At 44.4% G+C, this 15,013-nt stretch overlaps 1 protein-coding gene across 1 annotated transcript in view; it reads left to right on the top strand.

Moving 5' to 3' along the window:
- TPH2 (tryptophan hydroxylase 2) overlaps positions 1-15,013 on the top strand; it is a 270,435-nt gene that overhangs the window by 130,369 nt on the left and 125,053 nt on the right. The window contains exon 7 of the mRNA XM_085650683.1: positions 13,122-13,257. Coding sequence (XP_085506809.1) covers positions 13,122-13,257 — 136 coding nt within the window. The remainder of the gene's footprint in view (positions 1-13,121; positions 13,258-15,013) is intronic.

Below are 15,013 nucleotides of genomic sequence, written 5' to 3'. Positions count from 1 at the left end.
CCTTGCTTCGTAATCATGTGTGTCATCCAACACTGTGTCCATTCTCAGTGTGTTCAGCATATGTTAGCCTCTGTGGCATTGTTCCCTGGCCTCATTTGTATTTATCCAAAGGGTGCTACATGTGTCGACAGGGAGACCCCATTTGGCTTGTGCATACTCACACTGGGCAGTGCCTGTGTGTCTATTCACAACTATCTGTCGATGGTTGTTTGTCACAAATATGTGTTGGCAGCCTCACGAGGTGATGTGGAGTACATTTGGGAATTCTTGCTGCACATTTTTGTAAACCCTGATTAAGAGGTGTCACTTCTTGATCTGTCTCAATCACATTGTCTCAGGTATGGGGGATTTGTGCGGGCGAGGCCTACATGGCCAAACCTTATGTCTCCTTGCCAGGTCTGACCTGTGTGTGATAATTGGCTGCACAGAGACTCAATGTGCAGTGACCCAGTGATGTTGTGCAGGGTTTAATGTTTGTGCTTTGCAGCATGTGTCAATTGTTTAAATACATGATTCCTGCACATACATTTTTTACACCAGTGTGTGGTCCAGATGCTACGTAGTTTGGTCTTTGTGTGCTGACATCTGTGTGGACATTCTGGCTTGCCATGGGGGTGTCTACTCAGTGCAGGTATGCCTTTTTACGACACAATTGCAGGCCCATTAGCTCATGCATTGTCCTGGGTTTGGACATGTGTGCCACTCCACATGACAGGCAGTGGGTCAGATGTGTTGGCAACTGTGTCATCAGGTAACGGATGGCCATGTGACAACTGACATAATTCAAGTTGTTAGTCAAAAGGTATTGTACCTTGGAACTCACAACACTTGTCAACAGGTCTTCATGTTTTAAATGCTTTAGTTTGATGTTTTGTTGTTAAGAACAATAATGTGCCTGCATGACAGATGTCTCCCAAGGAAGTGCACAACAAATCACCTTTACACTTTCAGGGAACACGCTGGCACAATTAAAAAGAAGGCACTGTTCTAATGAGACTGTTTTTTAGATTATACATATACATGTTCCCCCAGTGTTGTGGAAATTGGGTAAGTCCTTGGTTGTTGGAGATACCAACTTACGAGTGTCAAGTCATCAAGACCTCCGTGGGCCCATGTATATGTACTTTCTGCAACAACATTTCTTCCTAACAGTGGCTTCTTTAAAGATGGCTGCCAGCTTCTTCAGTGACTGGGTACATGTAGTTTTGTGTGCACCTCCTTGGGAGCCATCTGTTATGAAGGCACATGTGTGTTCTGTTCACAAAATGGAACATTCCCACATTCTGACCATGTTGATTGTGTAAAGTATTGTGATTCCCAAGGGAACAAAATGTTTTCGTTTTGTGTTCCAAAGTACTTACAGGTCTCTGAGTGTGGGGACACCTTTGCCTTGGGTGCACCACTACTGTTTCTTTCACGGTAAACAAGAGGTGGCATGACTTCATTGTATTGCTGTGCTCACCTGTTCCCAGACACTAGCTCCTCAGTGTATTTCTCATTCAAGTTTTGGGCTGGTGTGTCCTATTTTTCCTTGTGTCCAAGTGGCATGGTGGGTCTACCAACTGAGGAGTACAGGGCTTACATATGTGCAGAGTAATCTAGCTGTTACTCATGATGCATTGTCTGATATGCACTGTGACCTATTGGTTTTGTACTCATGTGTCAGATGTATACAGGTGACTGATGTTTTTCTGTATCTTCACCTTGCCCACAGCATCATCATTGGAAACCGAGGGAGACACCTGCACGAACCTGGATGAGGGACCCGCCACCAGTGCTGGCGAGTCTGCGGGAGCCAGTGGCACAGAGGGTGAGGGGAGTCAGTCGGAGGACCTGTCTGGTGGCGATTCCAACTATGACGCAGACGGGTCCGAGGCTGACCTCATCGAGGGGGCGGAGGCTGCTACAACACCTGACAGCAGCCCAACATCTGTTCCCGCCTCCTCCATTCCCATCACCGCCCTCCCAGTTGCTCCGGTCCCTTCTGTCCGTGCAGGGCACCACCATGTCTCCTTCGGGACAGGCACCGCACCCCCTGCCCCTGTCACCCCTGCTGCCCTCAGTGCAGAGTCTGTGGACATACTGCGGCAGTTGCAGGTTGGGCAGGCATCGGTGCTGACTGTCCTCCATGGCCACACCACACTGCTGACGCAGATGGTGTCGTTCATGGAGGGCATGTCAGCAGCGATGTCTGAACAACGCAGGTTTCTGCGGTCCATGGACTCTTCCCTGACGGCAGCAGTGAGTCTCCTGCAGCGCTTCGTCCCCCCCCACCCCAGCCCCATCCACACTTCCCTCTCCCATACCTGTCCCATGCACACCCAGACATTCCCAAGCACGCACCCCACAAGACACAGGCAGAACACCACCAAGTAAGGGCAAGCCCACACCTCCTGGCACGCACTCTCGGGGGGATGTAGGCACACCCACTGGGTCTGGGGCAAAAAGACATACACGCAGCCACAATATGAGTCCGCAAGCCTCACAACCCAGACCCTCCAAAAGCACTTCCCTTGGCTCCCCTGCCAAACTGACACCAAAAGAGGTCGACATGGGTGAGCTGCCCATTACCACCACTGTGACACCACACCGCAACCGGGCGAGGAAGTCCCCAGGCAGGGTAGTTGAGTCCCACCCCCTGTCCACCCCCTCCCCCAAGAGCTCTGCACCCCATCCCTCGGCCCCCCCCCTCCGTTGGCCCTGGGGTTTCTTCTGGTGCAGGGATTACCCTTGACGCCCTGGCAGCAGGGTGCAGCGACGTGCTCACATCCACCTTTGGCGCTGCCCCACCCACTGTCGTGGAGACGTCCACCCCTGCACCCACCACACCTGCCCTTCCCCCTCCTGTCCCTGCGGTGCCTGGTCCTTCCCCACATGATGCCCTACCCCCCGGTTGACGAACTTGAGGGTTCCACTGTGCAGGCAAGCTGGGGGAGACACGTGCCCATGTGTCCCCCCAAGAACTTCTATTATGGACTGGCCATTGGCCTTTGTATATAGTGTCATTTCATTATTTGTTTTTTATGCTGAATAAAATATTTTATTTTTACTTTGAACACTATTGCATTTCAGGTATTGATGTTGGTGCTGAGGCTCCAGGAGTTGGTGTTGTGGTAATGTGTTATGGTTCTGAGAAATGTTCTAGTCTGATGGTCATGAGGTGGACCATGGTATCTGCGTGCCACCACAAGGTCTCTGCAAATAATCATTGATAGTGGGTGTTATTTTGGTTTTGAGACATTGTCCCAAGGAGTGTTCCTTCCTCTGTGGCACCTGACATCTTCCCTGCAAAGAGTTGCACGATTGTTGTGCTGACCTGTGTCTACATTTCCTTTGTTGGTGACGGATCCCTTCAACTATGGCCATGCCTTCTCAGCAATGTCTCCGGCTGCATCGTCTGTGCCATCCTTACTACTCACTGTACTTGTGTATTGAGTATGTCGAAATGACTTCATGGAGAAATTCTCCCTTTTCAGCACAATGCATGTGTGTACTCCCGGCCCAGCACACATATGGTACTTGTTCTGCAGGGTATTTGGACACATGACTCACAATTGTGGGCATTGTATCTGTGGGAACTCCACCCTAGTCCTTCCATGAGAGACAACATCTTGTGGCTGGCCCAGCACCTGAACATTCCTATCAGTCCTGGGATGTGCGTGACAGTGTGTGTTCCCTTTGGCTCTCTTAGTTTAGTAGGCAGTGACATGACTATACAGTCTTGTGGCATGATCTCAGTGTGTGTATTGTGCTGCATCCGCCAGGGGTGGGTATGCATGAGTTATTTGTCCTCAGACCCACATGTGGTGTGTCATGCAGCATGCAGTGGGGGAGAGACATCCATCCTCCTGGGAGTGGGACACTGCTGTCAGTGATGTGTTGTTATGGCACTATCATTATTGTCCAAAGTTAGGGATGCGTACATACACCCATGGAGTTGTGGTCATCTGATAATGATGTACACCCCCCCATGTCTCTGTCCACTGCTGGGAGTCCTCTGCACCCACCCATATATGTCTGTCCACTGCTGGGAGTCCTGTGCACCCACCCCCATGTCTCTGTCCACTGCTGGGAGTCCTCTGCACCCACCCCCATGTCTCTGTCCACTGCTGGGAATCCTCTGCACCCACCCCCATGTCTCTGTCCACTGCTGGGAGTCCTCTGCACCCACCCCCATGTCTCTGTCCACTGCTGGTGTTGATATGCACCCACCCCCATGTCTCTGTCCACTGCTGGGAGTCCTCTGCACCCACCCCTCATATTGCAGGTTGCTGCTGGGAGTCCTCTGCACCCACCCCCATGTCTCTGTCCACTGTTGGGAGTCCTCTGCACCCACCCCCATGTCTCTGTCCACTGCTGGGAGTCCTCTGCACCCACCCCTCACATGTCTGTCCACTGCTGGGAGTGATATGCACCCACCCCCATGTCTCTGACCACTGCTGGGAGTCCTCTGCACCCCCCCCATGTCTCTGTCCACAGCTGGGAGTCCTCTGCACCCACCCCCATGTCTCTGTCCACTGCTGGGAGTCCTCTGCACCCACCCCCATGTCTCTGTCCACTGCTGGGAGTACTCTGCACCCACCCCCATGTCTCTGTCCACTGCTGGGAGTCCTCTGCACCCACCCCTCACATGTCTGTCTACTGCTGGGAATCCTATGCAGCCACCCACACACCCACACAGCCACCCACCCACCCACCCCCTTGGTGCAGTACACTGTTGTCCTGGGCCTACACACACACCAATATAAAGGTAATATGCTGCACCAGGCCGTAGGCAAACATTCGTGGCGTGTGTACGCCTTGTATCCCAAATGTACTGGTGCCGTAGGGGTACGTGTGATACGGACCATACCCCCGTATTCATAGGGTGTGTACGGTCCATACCACACGTACCCCTACGGACAAAATCCAATGGTGATATGGCCTGTACCCACGCTATGTATGTGTGGGTGCGGTCCGTATCACTATAGTAGTGGTGCCGTAGGAGTACGCGTGGTACGGCCCGTACACACGCTCTGAGAGCGTGTGTATGGTCCATACCACGCGTACCCCTATGGCACCACTACAATGGTGATACGGACCGTACACACGCTCTGAGGGCGTGTGTACGGTCTGTACCACGCGTACCCCTACGGCACCACTACAATGGTGATACGGACCGTACACATGCTCTGAGGGCGTGTGTACGGTCTGTACCACGCGTACCCCTACGGCACCACTACAATGGTGATACGGACCGTACACAGGCTAAGAGGGCCGGGATGACACGTACGATGGGGTCCATGGCTGTCCGTCGCGTACCAGGTCTCCGTTTTCGCGTCGGACTCAGTTTTCCGGCTTTTTTTGGCTGCCGTAAAAAAATCGCTGTGCGGAGTGACGTAGGGACGAATCGTACTTGCTGGTCCGTAAAACGCTGCCTGACTCCGTACGTACGTCGCGTACGCGCTGTCCAGGATCAGACTCGTAGGTATTTTTTAGCCTTACGGTGTTTTGTACGAATCGTACGGAAATGCAATTTCTGTACGAATCGTACTTGCTGGATTGTACAGTGGATTTCCCGGGTACGAGTCGTATGGAGAATACGCTCCGTACGACAAATCGTACCCGGGTTTTACAGGATTGGAATCGGCACCTATATGTTTTAATCTAGATGTAATTTAAATGTATATCTTATTTGGTTAATTATTTCTTTTACAATTTTAAACTATATTTTTATGTTGCTAAATATTATGGTAACACTTTTATGTGTTCTATAATTTAAAACGCTTTATTATGTGATAAAAATAGTTTTAATTAAGGATTTGAACTTTTATTGTTATGTAATTCTTTCAAAGTCTTGGGTTTTTCCTAATGTTGCTTTGACTGGTATGGGATTAGTTATTCTAACCCCTTCAAAGACCATCCCTTTCCCTACTGTTGCTTAGACTGGGGTTGAATAGTAAATCTAATCCCTCCAAAATTCAACACTTTCCCTACTATTGCTTAGACTAGAGTATGAATAGAAAATCCAACCCCTCTGAAGTCCAACACCTTCCCTACTATTGCTTCGACTAAGGTGAGAATAGTAAATCTAACCCCTCCGAAGTCCAAAGCCTTCCCTACTTTTGCATACACAGAAGTGAGAATGGTAAAGCTAACTCTTCTGAAGTCCAACACTTTCCCTACTGTTGCTTAGATTAGAGTTGCAATAGTAAATCCCAACCCCTCCAAAGGCTAACATTTCCCTACTGGTACCCGGACTGGAGGGAGAATGGTAAAACTAACCCCTCCAAAATCCAACGTTTTCCATACTGTTGCTCCTACTTGAGTGAGAATAGTAAATATATTCTCTCTGAAACCTAACCCTTTCCCTACTGTTGCTTACACTGGAGTGGGAATACTAAATCTAACCTCTTCGAAGTCCTAAACCATCCCCACTGTTGCTTATACTGGAGTGAGAATATAAACCCTAATCCCTCTAAATTCCAACCCTCCCTCCTGTTGCTTAGATTGGAGTGGGAATAGCACATCTAACCCCTCGGAATTCTTATTTATTACATTTAAACAGTTGAATGTTTTAAATAATCTAATTTAAAATCAATATATATTTTTTAAAAACATTATTTTTGTCTATATTCCTATAAACAATATATTTGACACAGTGTTTTTGTATTTTGCATTTAGGTATTTGGCCATGATTCTTTCTCACAACAATATTTTTCACATAGTATTTTTGTATTGCAATATTGTTTGCACATGATATTCTGTCAGTGATCCTGTTTTATTCATGTATTTTTGTGCTATATGGTCAGACATGCTTATGCACACATTTGAATGTGGGTGCTCCTCTGCCACTCTTTAGACCCCCTGCTTATTTTAATCCTGCTCGTAGAGTTAATGTCTTGAGCAAACACGTTCCTCCTTTGTCTGCTTGGAACCCTCGTTTGGTTCTGCCTTAGAGGCTTTATTTTGCTGACACCTGCTGCCCAAATGTCCCAACTTAAATTCTGAAACCTAAGTCCTTAAATAACGTGACTTTATATTTGTTGTTTTGATTTACTTGAATCAAAGTGACTTATGATGTAACCAGATGATTATTGAATTAAGACTAATTCAAGTATTGTGAGTTCGTAATTTGCTAATCTGTTAATAAACCTTCGTGATTTGCAACTTACCACTCTCTGCCATTCTTGTGGGCCAAAATGTACATTATTGTTATTGAGATGCTGTTGAACTGTTGATGTAAATCCTCGAGACAAAGGTTCATCCACCGGAGTAAAATTGAGACTCTGAAATTGCACCAAGCTTTTGCATGGGGCAAACGCTGTCCATACCTGATATATCAAGATTCAGATGGTATTCAGTAATATGTGGCATGGATGTATTTGTATCATCAACCAGTAAGCTCCTTTGGTGTAACGCACGTGCGGTGCTATCTCGCCTTTTCACAATTTTTTGTTGTTGTGTATACACCTGTTTAAGTGGGGGGTATATCTGGAGCACAGTGACTGACAACCTTCAAGATTTTTTAGAAAAATAATAACCTATTGGGCTTTAAGGATTTGGCACAACACAGATTTTTTTTTGATGGGAATACAAGTTGAATACCCATTCCCAATCCTATATATTAAAGTGTATGTAGCCCGTATTGATCAGGTCCTTTTGGTGTCTGTTTGTAACTGTATCATACCGATTCTCTTCATTTCAGGTAATAATACCCATTGGTTATGCCCCCCAGGTTTCTACTGAATTATTCTCACATCATATTGTCTAGATGTGGAAGGTGTAAAATTATTGTTCTGGTCATTATGTATCACAACGAAAGAGTGAAGCCAAAGATTCAGCAAGAGAAGTCACTCTTGTTTTCTAAAAGAACCCTCACTCACCAACCTAGTTGGTGACATGCTTCATGATAGGGTTCCCACCAGAGAGTCCGAGTGCCCCTCTGGCGTGCTACAACGCCTGGTTACAGCGGAGCGGGTTTTTTCGTGAATGTGGAAAAGTGATGGTGCTAAAATTATTTTAAATTACCTTTATTCGTCCAGCGAGAATGTAATGGTGGAGGAATAAGGTAAGGGGTCAAAACAGTGTGGTGCGTGTGGTAGACTGGGTAAATTGACCAGTTACATCCTGTGGTATAACAAAAACAGTGGTCTACATGTTTCAGCCTCCTTAAGCTACTCACGAGGCTTTCATCAGGACCAACTGCCATGGCGGTATGAGCACGCTAAGGCGCACCCTAACCTGAGGCAGTAATACAAAGGGACCGAATGACTTACGGTTCTCGTTGTACCTCCAGACATTGTTTTTAGAAGGCATATCAATCTGCAAGACAAAACAAACAGAAAGACAGACAAATCACATCAGAGTTATGTACAATTGTATAACTACATGGATCGCCAAGTCAGTGACAATGCTCATGCTGATATTAGTGCTCTTTGAAATGTAGCCATATCAAGTCATAGCTAACCGCTAGTAGTTACAATGGTGCGTAGATGCTGGACACCTGTCATGGTTGCCAAATAGGTGACCTGGTTAATTACCAGGAAAGTGATTTAATGATATCGTTAGTTCGTGGCATTAGCGCGCTTCTAATCATGCACGCTGACTTAGGCATTGCCTGTGGATATAAATTCACAAGCGTTAGCGAGGCTTGTGATATCTGTATAAAACTGGCAGACTACATACGAAGTAGAGACCAAGCTTACTTTAAGTGTAGGAAAACCTTACACCATGGATCCAGGCGGGGGGTGGTGGCTTGTAGTCACACGCTAGAAACACAAAGGATGAATGACAACACATTACTACAAACATAACCATTGTGTTACCTGTGGTAGCTGAGGAGGTGCTCAAGTACTTACTCCATCAAAGCCAGACATCCGTTTGGCACCTAGAAGCTCCCGTCACAAGGTCCCTGCGGATGGAGAGGTTTCTGTTCGGGGTGTAGTTAAGCAGAGCATTGGCTGTATTGGACGGTGCAGTCTGTGTCACAGGTCCGATGACGTCAGTGCGTGCGCACGTACGCCCGCGTCCATCGGACCCCGGAAAAGGCTGCAACGTTAACCTGCATAGTGTAGGGCAAGTGTTGAGAAAAATATAACTTTATTCTGTTGAAAGTTGACAACCATTACAACTGGGATGGTTGGAACACAGTAAAAAAGCAGAACAACTCTAAACTATTTAGGTCGCTATAGGCTGTAAGTCTACTTACAAGTAGATTGTGTGAAGATGGCACAGTAAGTTCTGAGTAAATGGGACAATTATGTGGGAGTTGGCAAAATGTACAGAACAAACCAGAATGGTTGAGACCTGGTTTAAAAACAAAACAACATTCTCCTTATTTGGATCGCTAACAGAGGAGAGTCTAGTTAGAAGTTGGTTGTGTGTAAATGGCACAGTAAGTTCTAAATAAGTGGCACAGTAAGTTCCTGTCACCCCTGAGGCGTGGCCATAGTTCCATGGTATGTTTATACGAGGAAACTAGCTGGTAATGTAGGTGAACAATACCACAATAAATGATGTGTTTACAGATAATAAACTGCCATGATGGTGTAGATACAAAAGCAGATAACAGCAGGCATTAACGTTTTAGCACAGAACCCCAGGGCATGTTGTCATTGAGTCCCTGTTTATATGTTCAGAGACGATACACCCACGCTGTTCTTTTTCTAACAGTATTCTCTGTGAGTTGTCTCCTGGTTTTATTTGCTCAATAACTGTCCAGCGCAAATCATTCGTGGTGTGGTTGGTCTGGAGGAAACGCTCAGTCATCCTGGTTGTACTTTTTCTGCACCGGATATTACTCCGGTGCTCACATAACCATTGTTTGACTTTGCGTGTTGCCATTCCCAAATACCTTAATCCACATGGACACGTAATAAGATATACCACATTGTTGGAATTGCAATTCAAGTGTGATTTCTGTATCCATGTTTTGCCATGTTCAAGATCTAAGGTCTTTGTGGGTGTGGTGAGGTAACAAACACTGCATGTGCCACGCAGAAAGTGCCCTGTGACCTTCGGTAGACCCCAGGCATTAAGTACAGATGGGTTGTCTTCATTGTTAGCTGTCTTCGGGCGAATATGTACTAAAGCATCCCTAAGGCTTCTTGCCCTTTTGTAAGAGAATAATGGCTTCTCCCATTTCCTATTGTTGCTTGCCAGTACCTTCCAATGCTTGTTTATTGATTTCGTTATTGCATTTGAAGCGACACTGAATGTCGTTACACAGGTCAAGGGAACTCCGTCAATCTGCTTCAGATTGTCCTTCAGGAGGAACTCCCTTGGTTGGCTCCTGGCCCGTTTGCAACTTTTCTTTAAGATTCGGTCCGGGTATCCGCGATTACACATTTTGTTGGTTAGTTCAGTCGACTGGTTGCGGTAGTCTGTCCCTTTGCTGCAATTACGCCTTAGCCGGAGATATTGCCCGTAAGGGAGGTTTTCCCGCAGGGGCCTAGGATGGAAGCTAGAAAATTCCAGTAAGTTATTCTTAGCTGTGGGTTTGTGATATGTCTTAGTGAGTAGTTGCCCTTCTGCTTTTGAAATGATGACATCAAGGAAGACCATTTCCTTCTGGTCAAAAGCATGTGTAAACCTCAAATTGGTGTCACATTGCAGGAAATCTTTCAAGATATGTTCAGGCCATTGCCAAATCACCAAGGCGCTGTCAATGTACCGTTTCCAAAAGGATACAGAGGACGTAAAAGTATTACTTTCCGCCAGAATGTACTTCTGTTCAAAACCATACACATGGAGGCCTGCTACGCTCGGGGCAAAGGTGCTGCCCATCGAAGTCCCTGTTGTTTGTAAGAACAGGTCCTCTTTGTACTTGAAGAAGTTTTGTTTGAGTGCAAGGGTGGCACAATCGATAATGAACTGTTTCGGGGTCTTGTAGTCCCAGATGGCCTTGTTCAGAGCTTCACCAAGTACCTTGATTGTATCATCCTGAGGGATACTGGTGTACAGGATCTCAATGTCTAAAGACACCAGTATTGTTGAGTCCTCATCCACTGTTAGGTTTTGTAGGAGGGCTACAAGGCTCTTGGTGTCCTTAAGGTAAGTGCAAGTTTTCTGCATCAAGACTTAAGGAAGAAATCGCAAAAACGTGATAGTGGCTCCAAGAGTGAACTAATACCCGAGATGAAGGGACGTCCTGGGGGAGGGGTTCTGTTTTTGTGTGTTTTGGGTAGAGTGTGGAAGTATGGGATAATACCATCTCTTGTCGTCAAGAATTCGGCTTCATGTTTAGAAATATGGCCATTTGATAATGCACAATCGACCAAATTTGAGATAGTAGCCCTGAGCTGTAAGGAAGGGTCGGATTTAAGAGGGGTATAGTTCTTTCGGTCATCCAAGACCCAAGAATAAATATCTTTGAGGGTACCAGCACAGTATTTTTAATCCACCTTCACCAATCCCCACACCCCTGCACTCACTACTGCTGCATTCCTCTTAAAAGATCTCCGATAAAGAGCCCTCTCATGGGACCCATGGGGGACTACAGCGCCACCCCCACGAGGAGCAAACGCCCGATGATAAAGCATGACACCCTGATGGGTGTGTGAGGGCAACTCTCCAATTAGGAGGAAGTCCCCCTTATCCAAGCTTTGATCACCTATACTTCAAGCTGCCGAATAGACAAGCTATCACTTATAGAAACAGTTACCATCCAGTGATTCACAGGCATCTCAGGGTGCCTGCCACACGGTACAGGGATGAACAGGGGGGCACCATATGCCCCCTCAGCCCTCAAACGGAGGCTGAAGAGGCAAAGAGGCCCTGCTAGGTGCCCTCATACTCGCTCTCCGACAGGCTTTCCATGTCATAGAGCCCGACATGGAAAGCCTGCCGGAAACCTATTATCGTAATCCCGAGGGTGGAAAAGCTGCCCTTCGGGATACGGGCTGGCCTCCGACTGGAAGACAGGCTCCTTGAGCCTGTTGGAAGCCAGCTGTAATAACCAGCTGGTTTAATTTCAGAACTGAGTTGCGGCCCGGAGATTAAACCGATGCTCGGAGCCTTTCTGGACTGCATCATAATAAGGCCCTTAGTGTCAACAACTGTTTGCACCACTCAGCATCTTTGTCTTTGACATACATATTTCTGTAGTTATCCCATGATTTCACTGAACTAATATGAAAATATGTTTCCCAAATATATCCAATAGACGTTCTCATCATCTCCACATCAACACTTTATAGATCTGGAAACCTTCAGACTTTTTTGTCTTGAGTGCCATTTGAAACCCGTCCTCATCCACAGATACAGCTACCAGGAAGGCCTGTCTGAATTTTCTCCTTCACTAGCTCACTAAAGCTTTACAGCGGGGATGGCCAATGTTAGACCACGGGGACCACTGACCATGAAAAGTGTGTCCATATAATTTACAACAAAATCATAGTTGCTACTCATTTATCCTAAACAGCTAATGCCACTGACATAACCACAATTCCTGGCTGGTTTAGGGTGCATGTCAGTTGCAGTGTTATATATCTAGCTACATTAACAGAAAGCTCAAAGAGGAATCAAAATACAGTGGGATGGCCCACTCTGGGAATCACAGAAATGTAGTTTACATGTTTAAGCCATGTCCTTAATTACATAGGCCACATCCATTTTTGAGACCACCCACTTTCTTCATCCCGCTTAAAGCCCTGCATATAGAATAATTAAATGTACACTTATTCCACATGAATCTCCTGAAAATCTGCCCAGGGTCTACTTTTAAGGACCAATATTGGTCACACTTGCTTTATAGAAACTCAAGTTTCACAATGGCTCTCTAACTTATCCAAATGACATTAATGTTTGTGATAATGCCAAAAGCTATCATAGATCTAACAAATCTTTAGTGAAAGTGGTTGACCTGCTTGTATTTGTCACACAATTACAGAAAGAGGGTGCATTTGCTCATATCTTATTTTCTCAAGAGCTGTTTCAGATCGACCAGCACTCTCCCATCAATTACCACTGAAATAGGTTACCTATGAAAAGTAGTAGGGATCTCAGAAGGAAGTATCCATTAACATTTTTCGTGGTTTTGCACTGTGTTCAGTCTTGTATTATTGACACGAGTTAATTAGCTACCGCTCTTGAAGGGCCACCACCTAACTTCTTTTTCTGTGTCTTTTATTTCAATTTAGAGAGATCTGGGTTTGTTTTGAGACCAGTTGCAGGATACCTGTCTCCAAGAGATTTTTTAGCAGGGTTGGCTTATCGAGTGTTCCATTGCACTCAGTATATACGGCATGGCTCTGATCCTTTCTATACTCCAGAACCGTAAGTACTAACTGATGGAAATGAACATCACTCCGTTAGGGTTTTCCATATATCTTTAGTCTACTCATTTTGGAGGCGGATGTTGACTGTTGTTGCCTTATGATCCACTAGATTTCTCTGGTTGAACATTTCCAACATGATGATGCAACATGTACTTTTTCCACACATAGAACACATTATGGTAAACACAGAGAGGTTAGCTCACAGAAATACCCGTAGATTGCGATGTGTATAATGAAATCCTGGTGTTTGGACAAAATATCAAGGTGTTGATATCGGGAGACAGAAACAGTGGGAAAAAAATATTGTGATGCAAAAATATCGTGATGCATAACTACCATTGTCAAAAACACAGTTTTTTTAGGTAAATAATATTGTCAAGAATATCGTTGTTTTTAATATTGTTTACAATTATATAATTGTTAAAAATATTGTTTTTTGATTATTTTAATGTGTTTAGTGCATATATTAATTTTATGTGCTAATATTGTTTGTATAACTGCAATCAATTTTTGAAAGTATAGGTAGTAATTTTAAGTGATTTTGATTTTTTAATGTATTTGCTAAGAGTAATTTATAGTGTCACAGCAGATTGTTGGGTTTGTAGGGGGATACAGTTGGAAGGTAATTAAGTAATAATTAATTACTAACTTTTAAGTATGCAATTGATGTTAATTTTGTACATTATGGTATAATTTTTTAATTTTATTTTTATTATAGGTGCAAGTTGCTAGGTTTGTAGGGGCATGGGTGGGAAGTTAATTAATAATAAGGAAATATAATTTATGAGTAATTTTTATTAATTTTGAATTGAATAATTTTGTATACTGTGTAATAATTATATATTTTAGTTATATTTTAGGTGTGGGCTGCTGGGTTTGTAGAGATGTAGGGTGGGAAGTTGACTAAGTAATAATTAATTAACAATTAATCCATTCTTAATTAATAATTTAATTCAATATTAATTATGTAAATTGTTTTATATTTTTTTAATTATTCATTAGTAATTTGTTTAATAATATAAATTGTTTAAGTGTTTTTTATTTTTTAATATATATTATATACATTACTATTGTTTATTTTAAGACTCTTATATTTTTTAATAGAAATTATTAGAGTTATTCAAATATATAATTTGTTTGAAATGAAGTACTTTCCCTACTGCTGCACAGACTGGAGTGAGAATAGAAATTTAACCTCTCAGAAGTCCAACATTTTCCCTTCTGTTGCAGAGACTAGATTGGGAATAGTTCATGTAACCCCTCGGAAGTGCAGCACCTTCCCTACTGTAGCACAGACTGGAGGGGGCATAGTAAATCTTACCCCTTCGAAGTCCAACGCTTTCTCTATGGTTGTGCAGACTGGAATGGGAATGGTGAACTTAACTCCTCTGAATTCCAATGCTTGCCCTCTTGTTGCATAGACTGGAGTGGGAATAGTAAATCTTCCCACCTCCGAAGTCCAACACTTTCCCTACAGTTACACAGACTTGAGTGGGACGAGTACATTTAACCCCTCTGAAGTCCAACACATTCCCCACTGTTTTACAGACTGTAGTGGGAATGAAAATGTATCCCTTCGAAGTCCTACACTTTTCCTACTCTTATAATATTTTTAGTAAACATGTTTTTGGGAGTTTTACATTTGTAATAATTAATGTATTGTCTAAATTAATTAATATATGACCATTACAGAATAGTTTATATTTTTATGGTTTTATTGTGTATGAGTAATAGGTTATACATATTTAAAAAAA

This window comes from Triturus cristatus, chromosome 4_1, assembly GCF_964204655.1.
Source record: "Triturus cristatus chromosome 4_1, aTriCri1.1, whole genome shotgun sequence".
NCBI lineage: Eukaryota > Metazoa > Chordata > Amphibia > Caudata > Salamandridae > Triturus > Triturus cristatus.
This window is presented reverse-complemented; position numbering and strand designations above follow the sequence as displayed.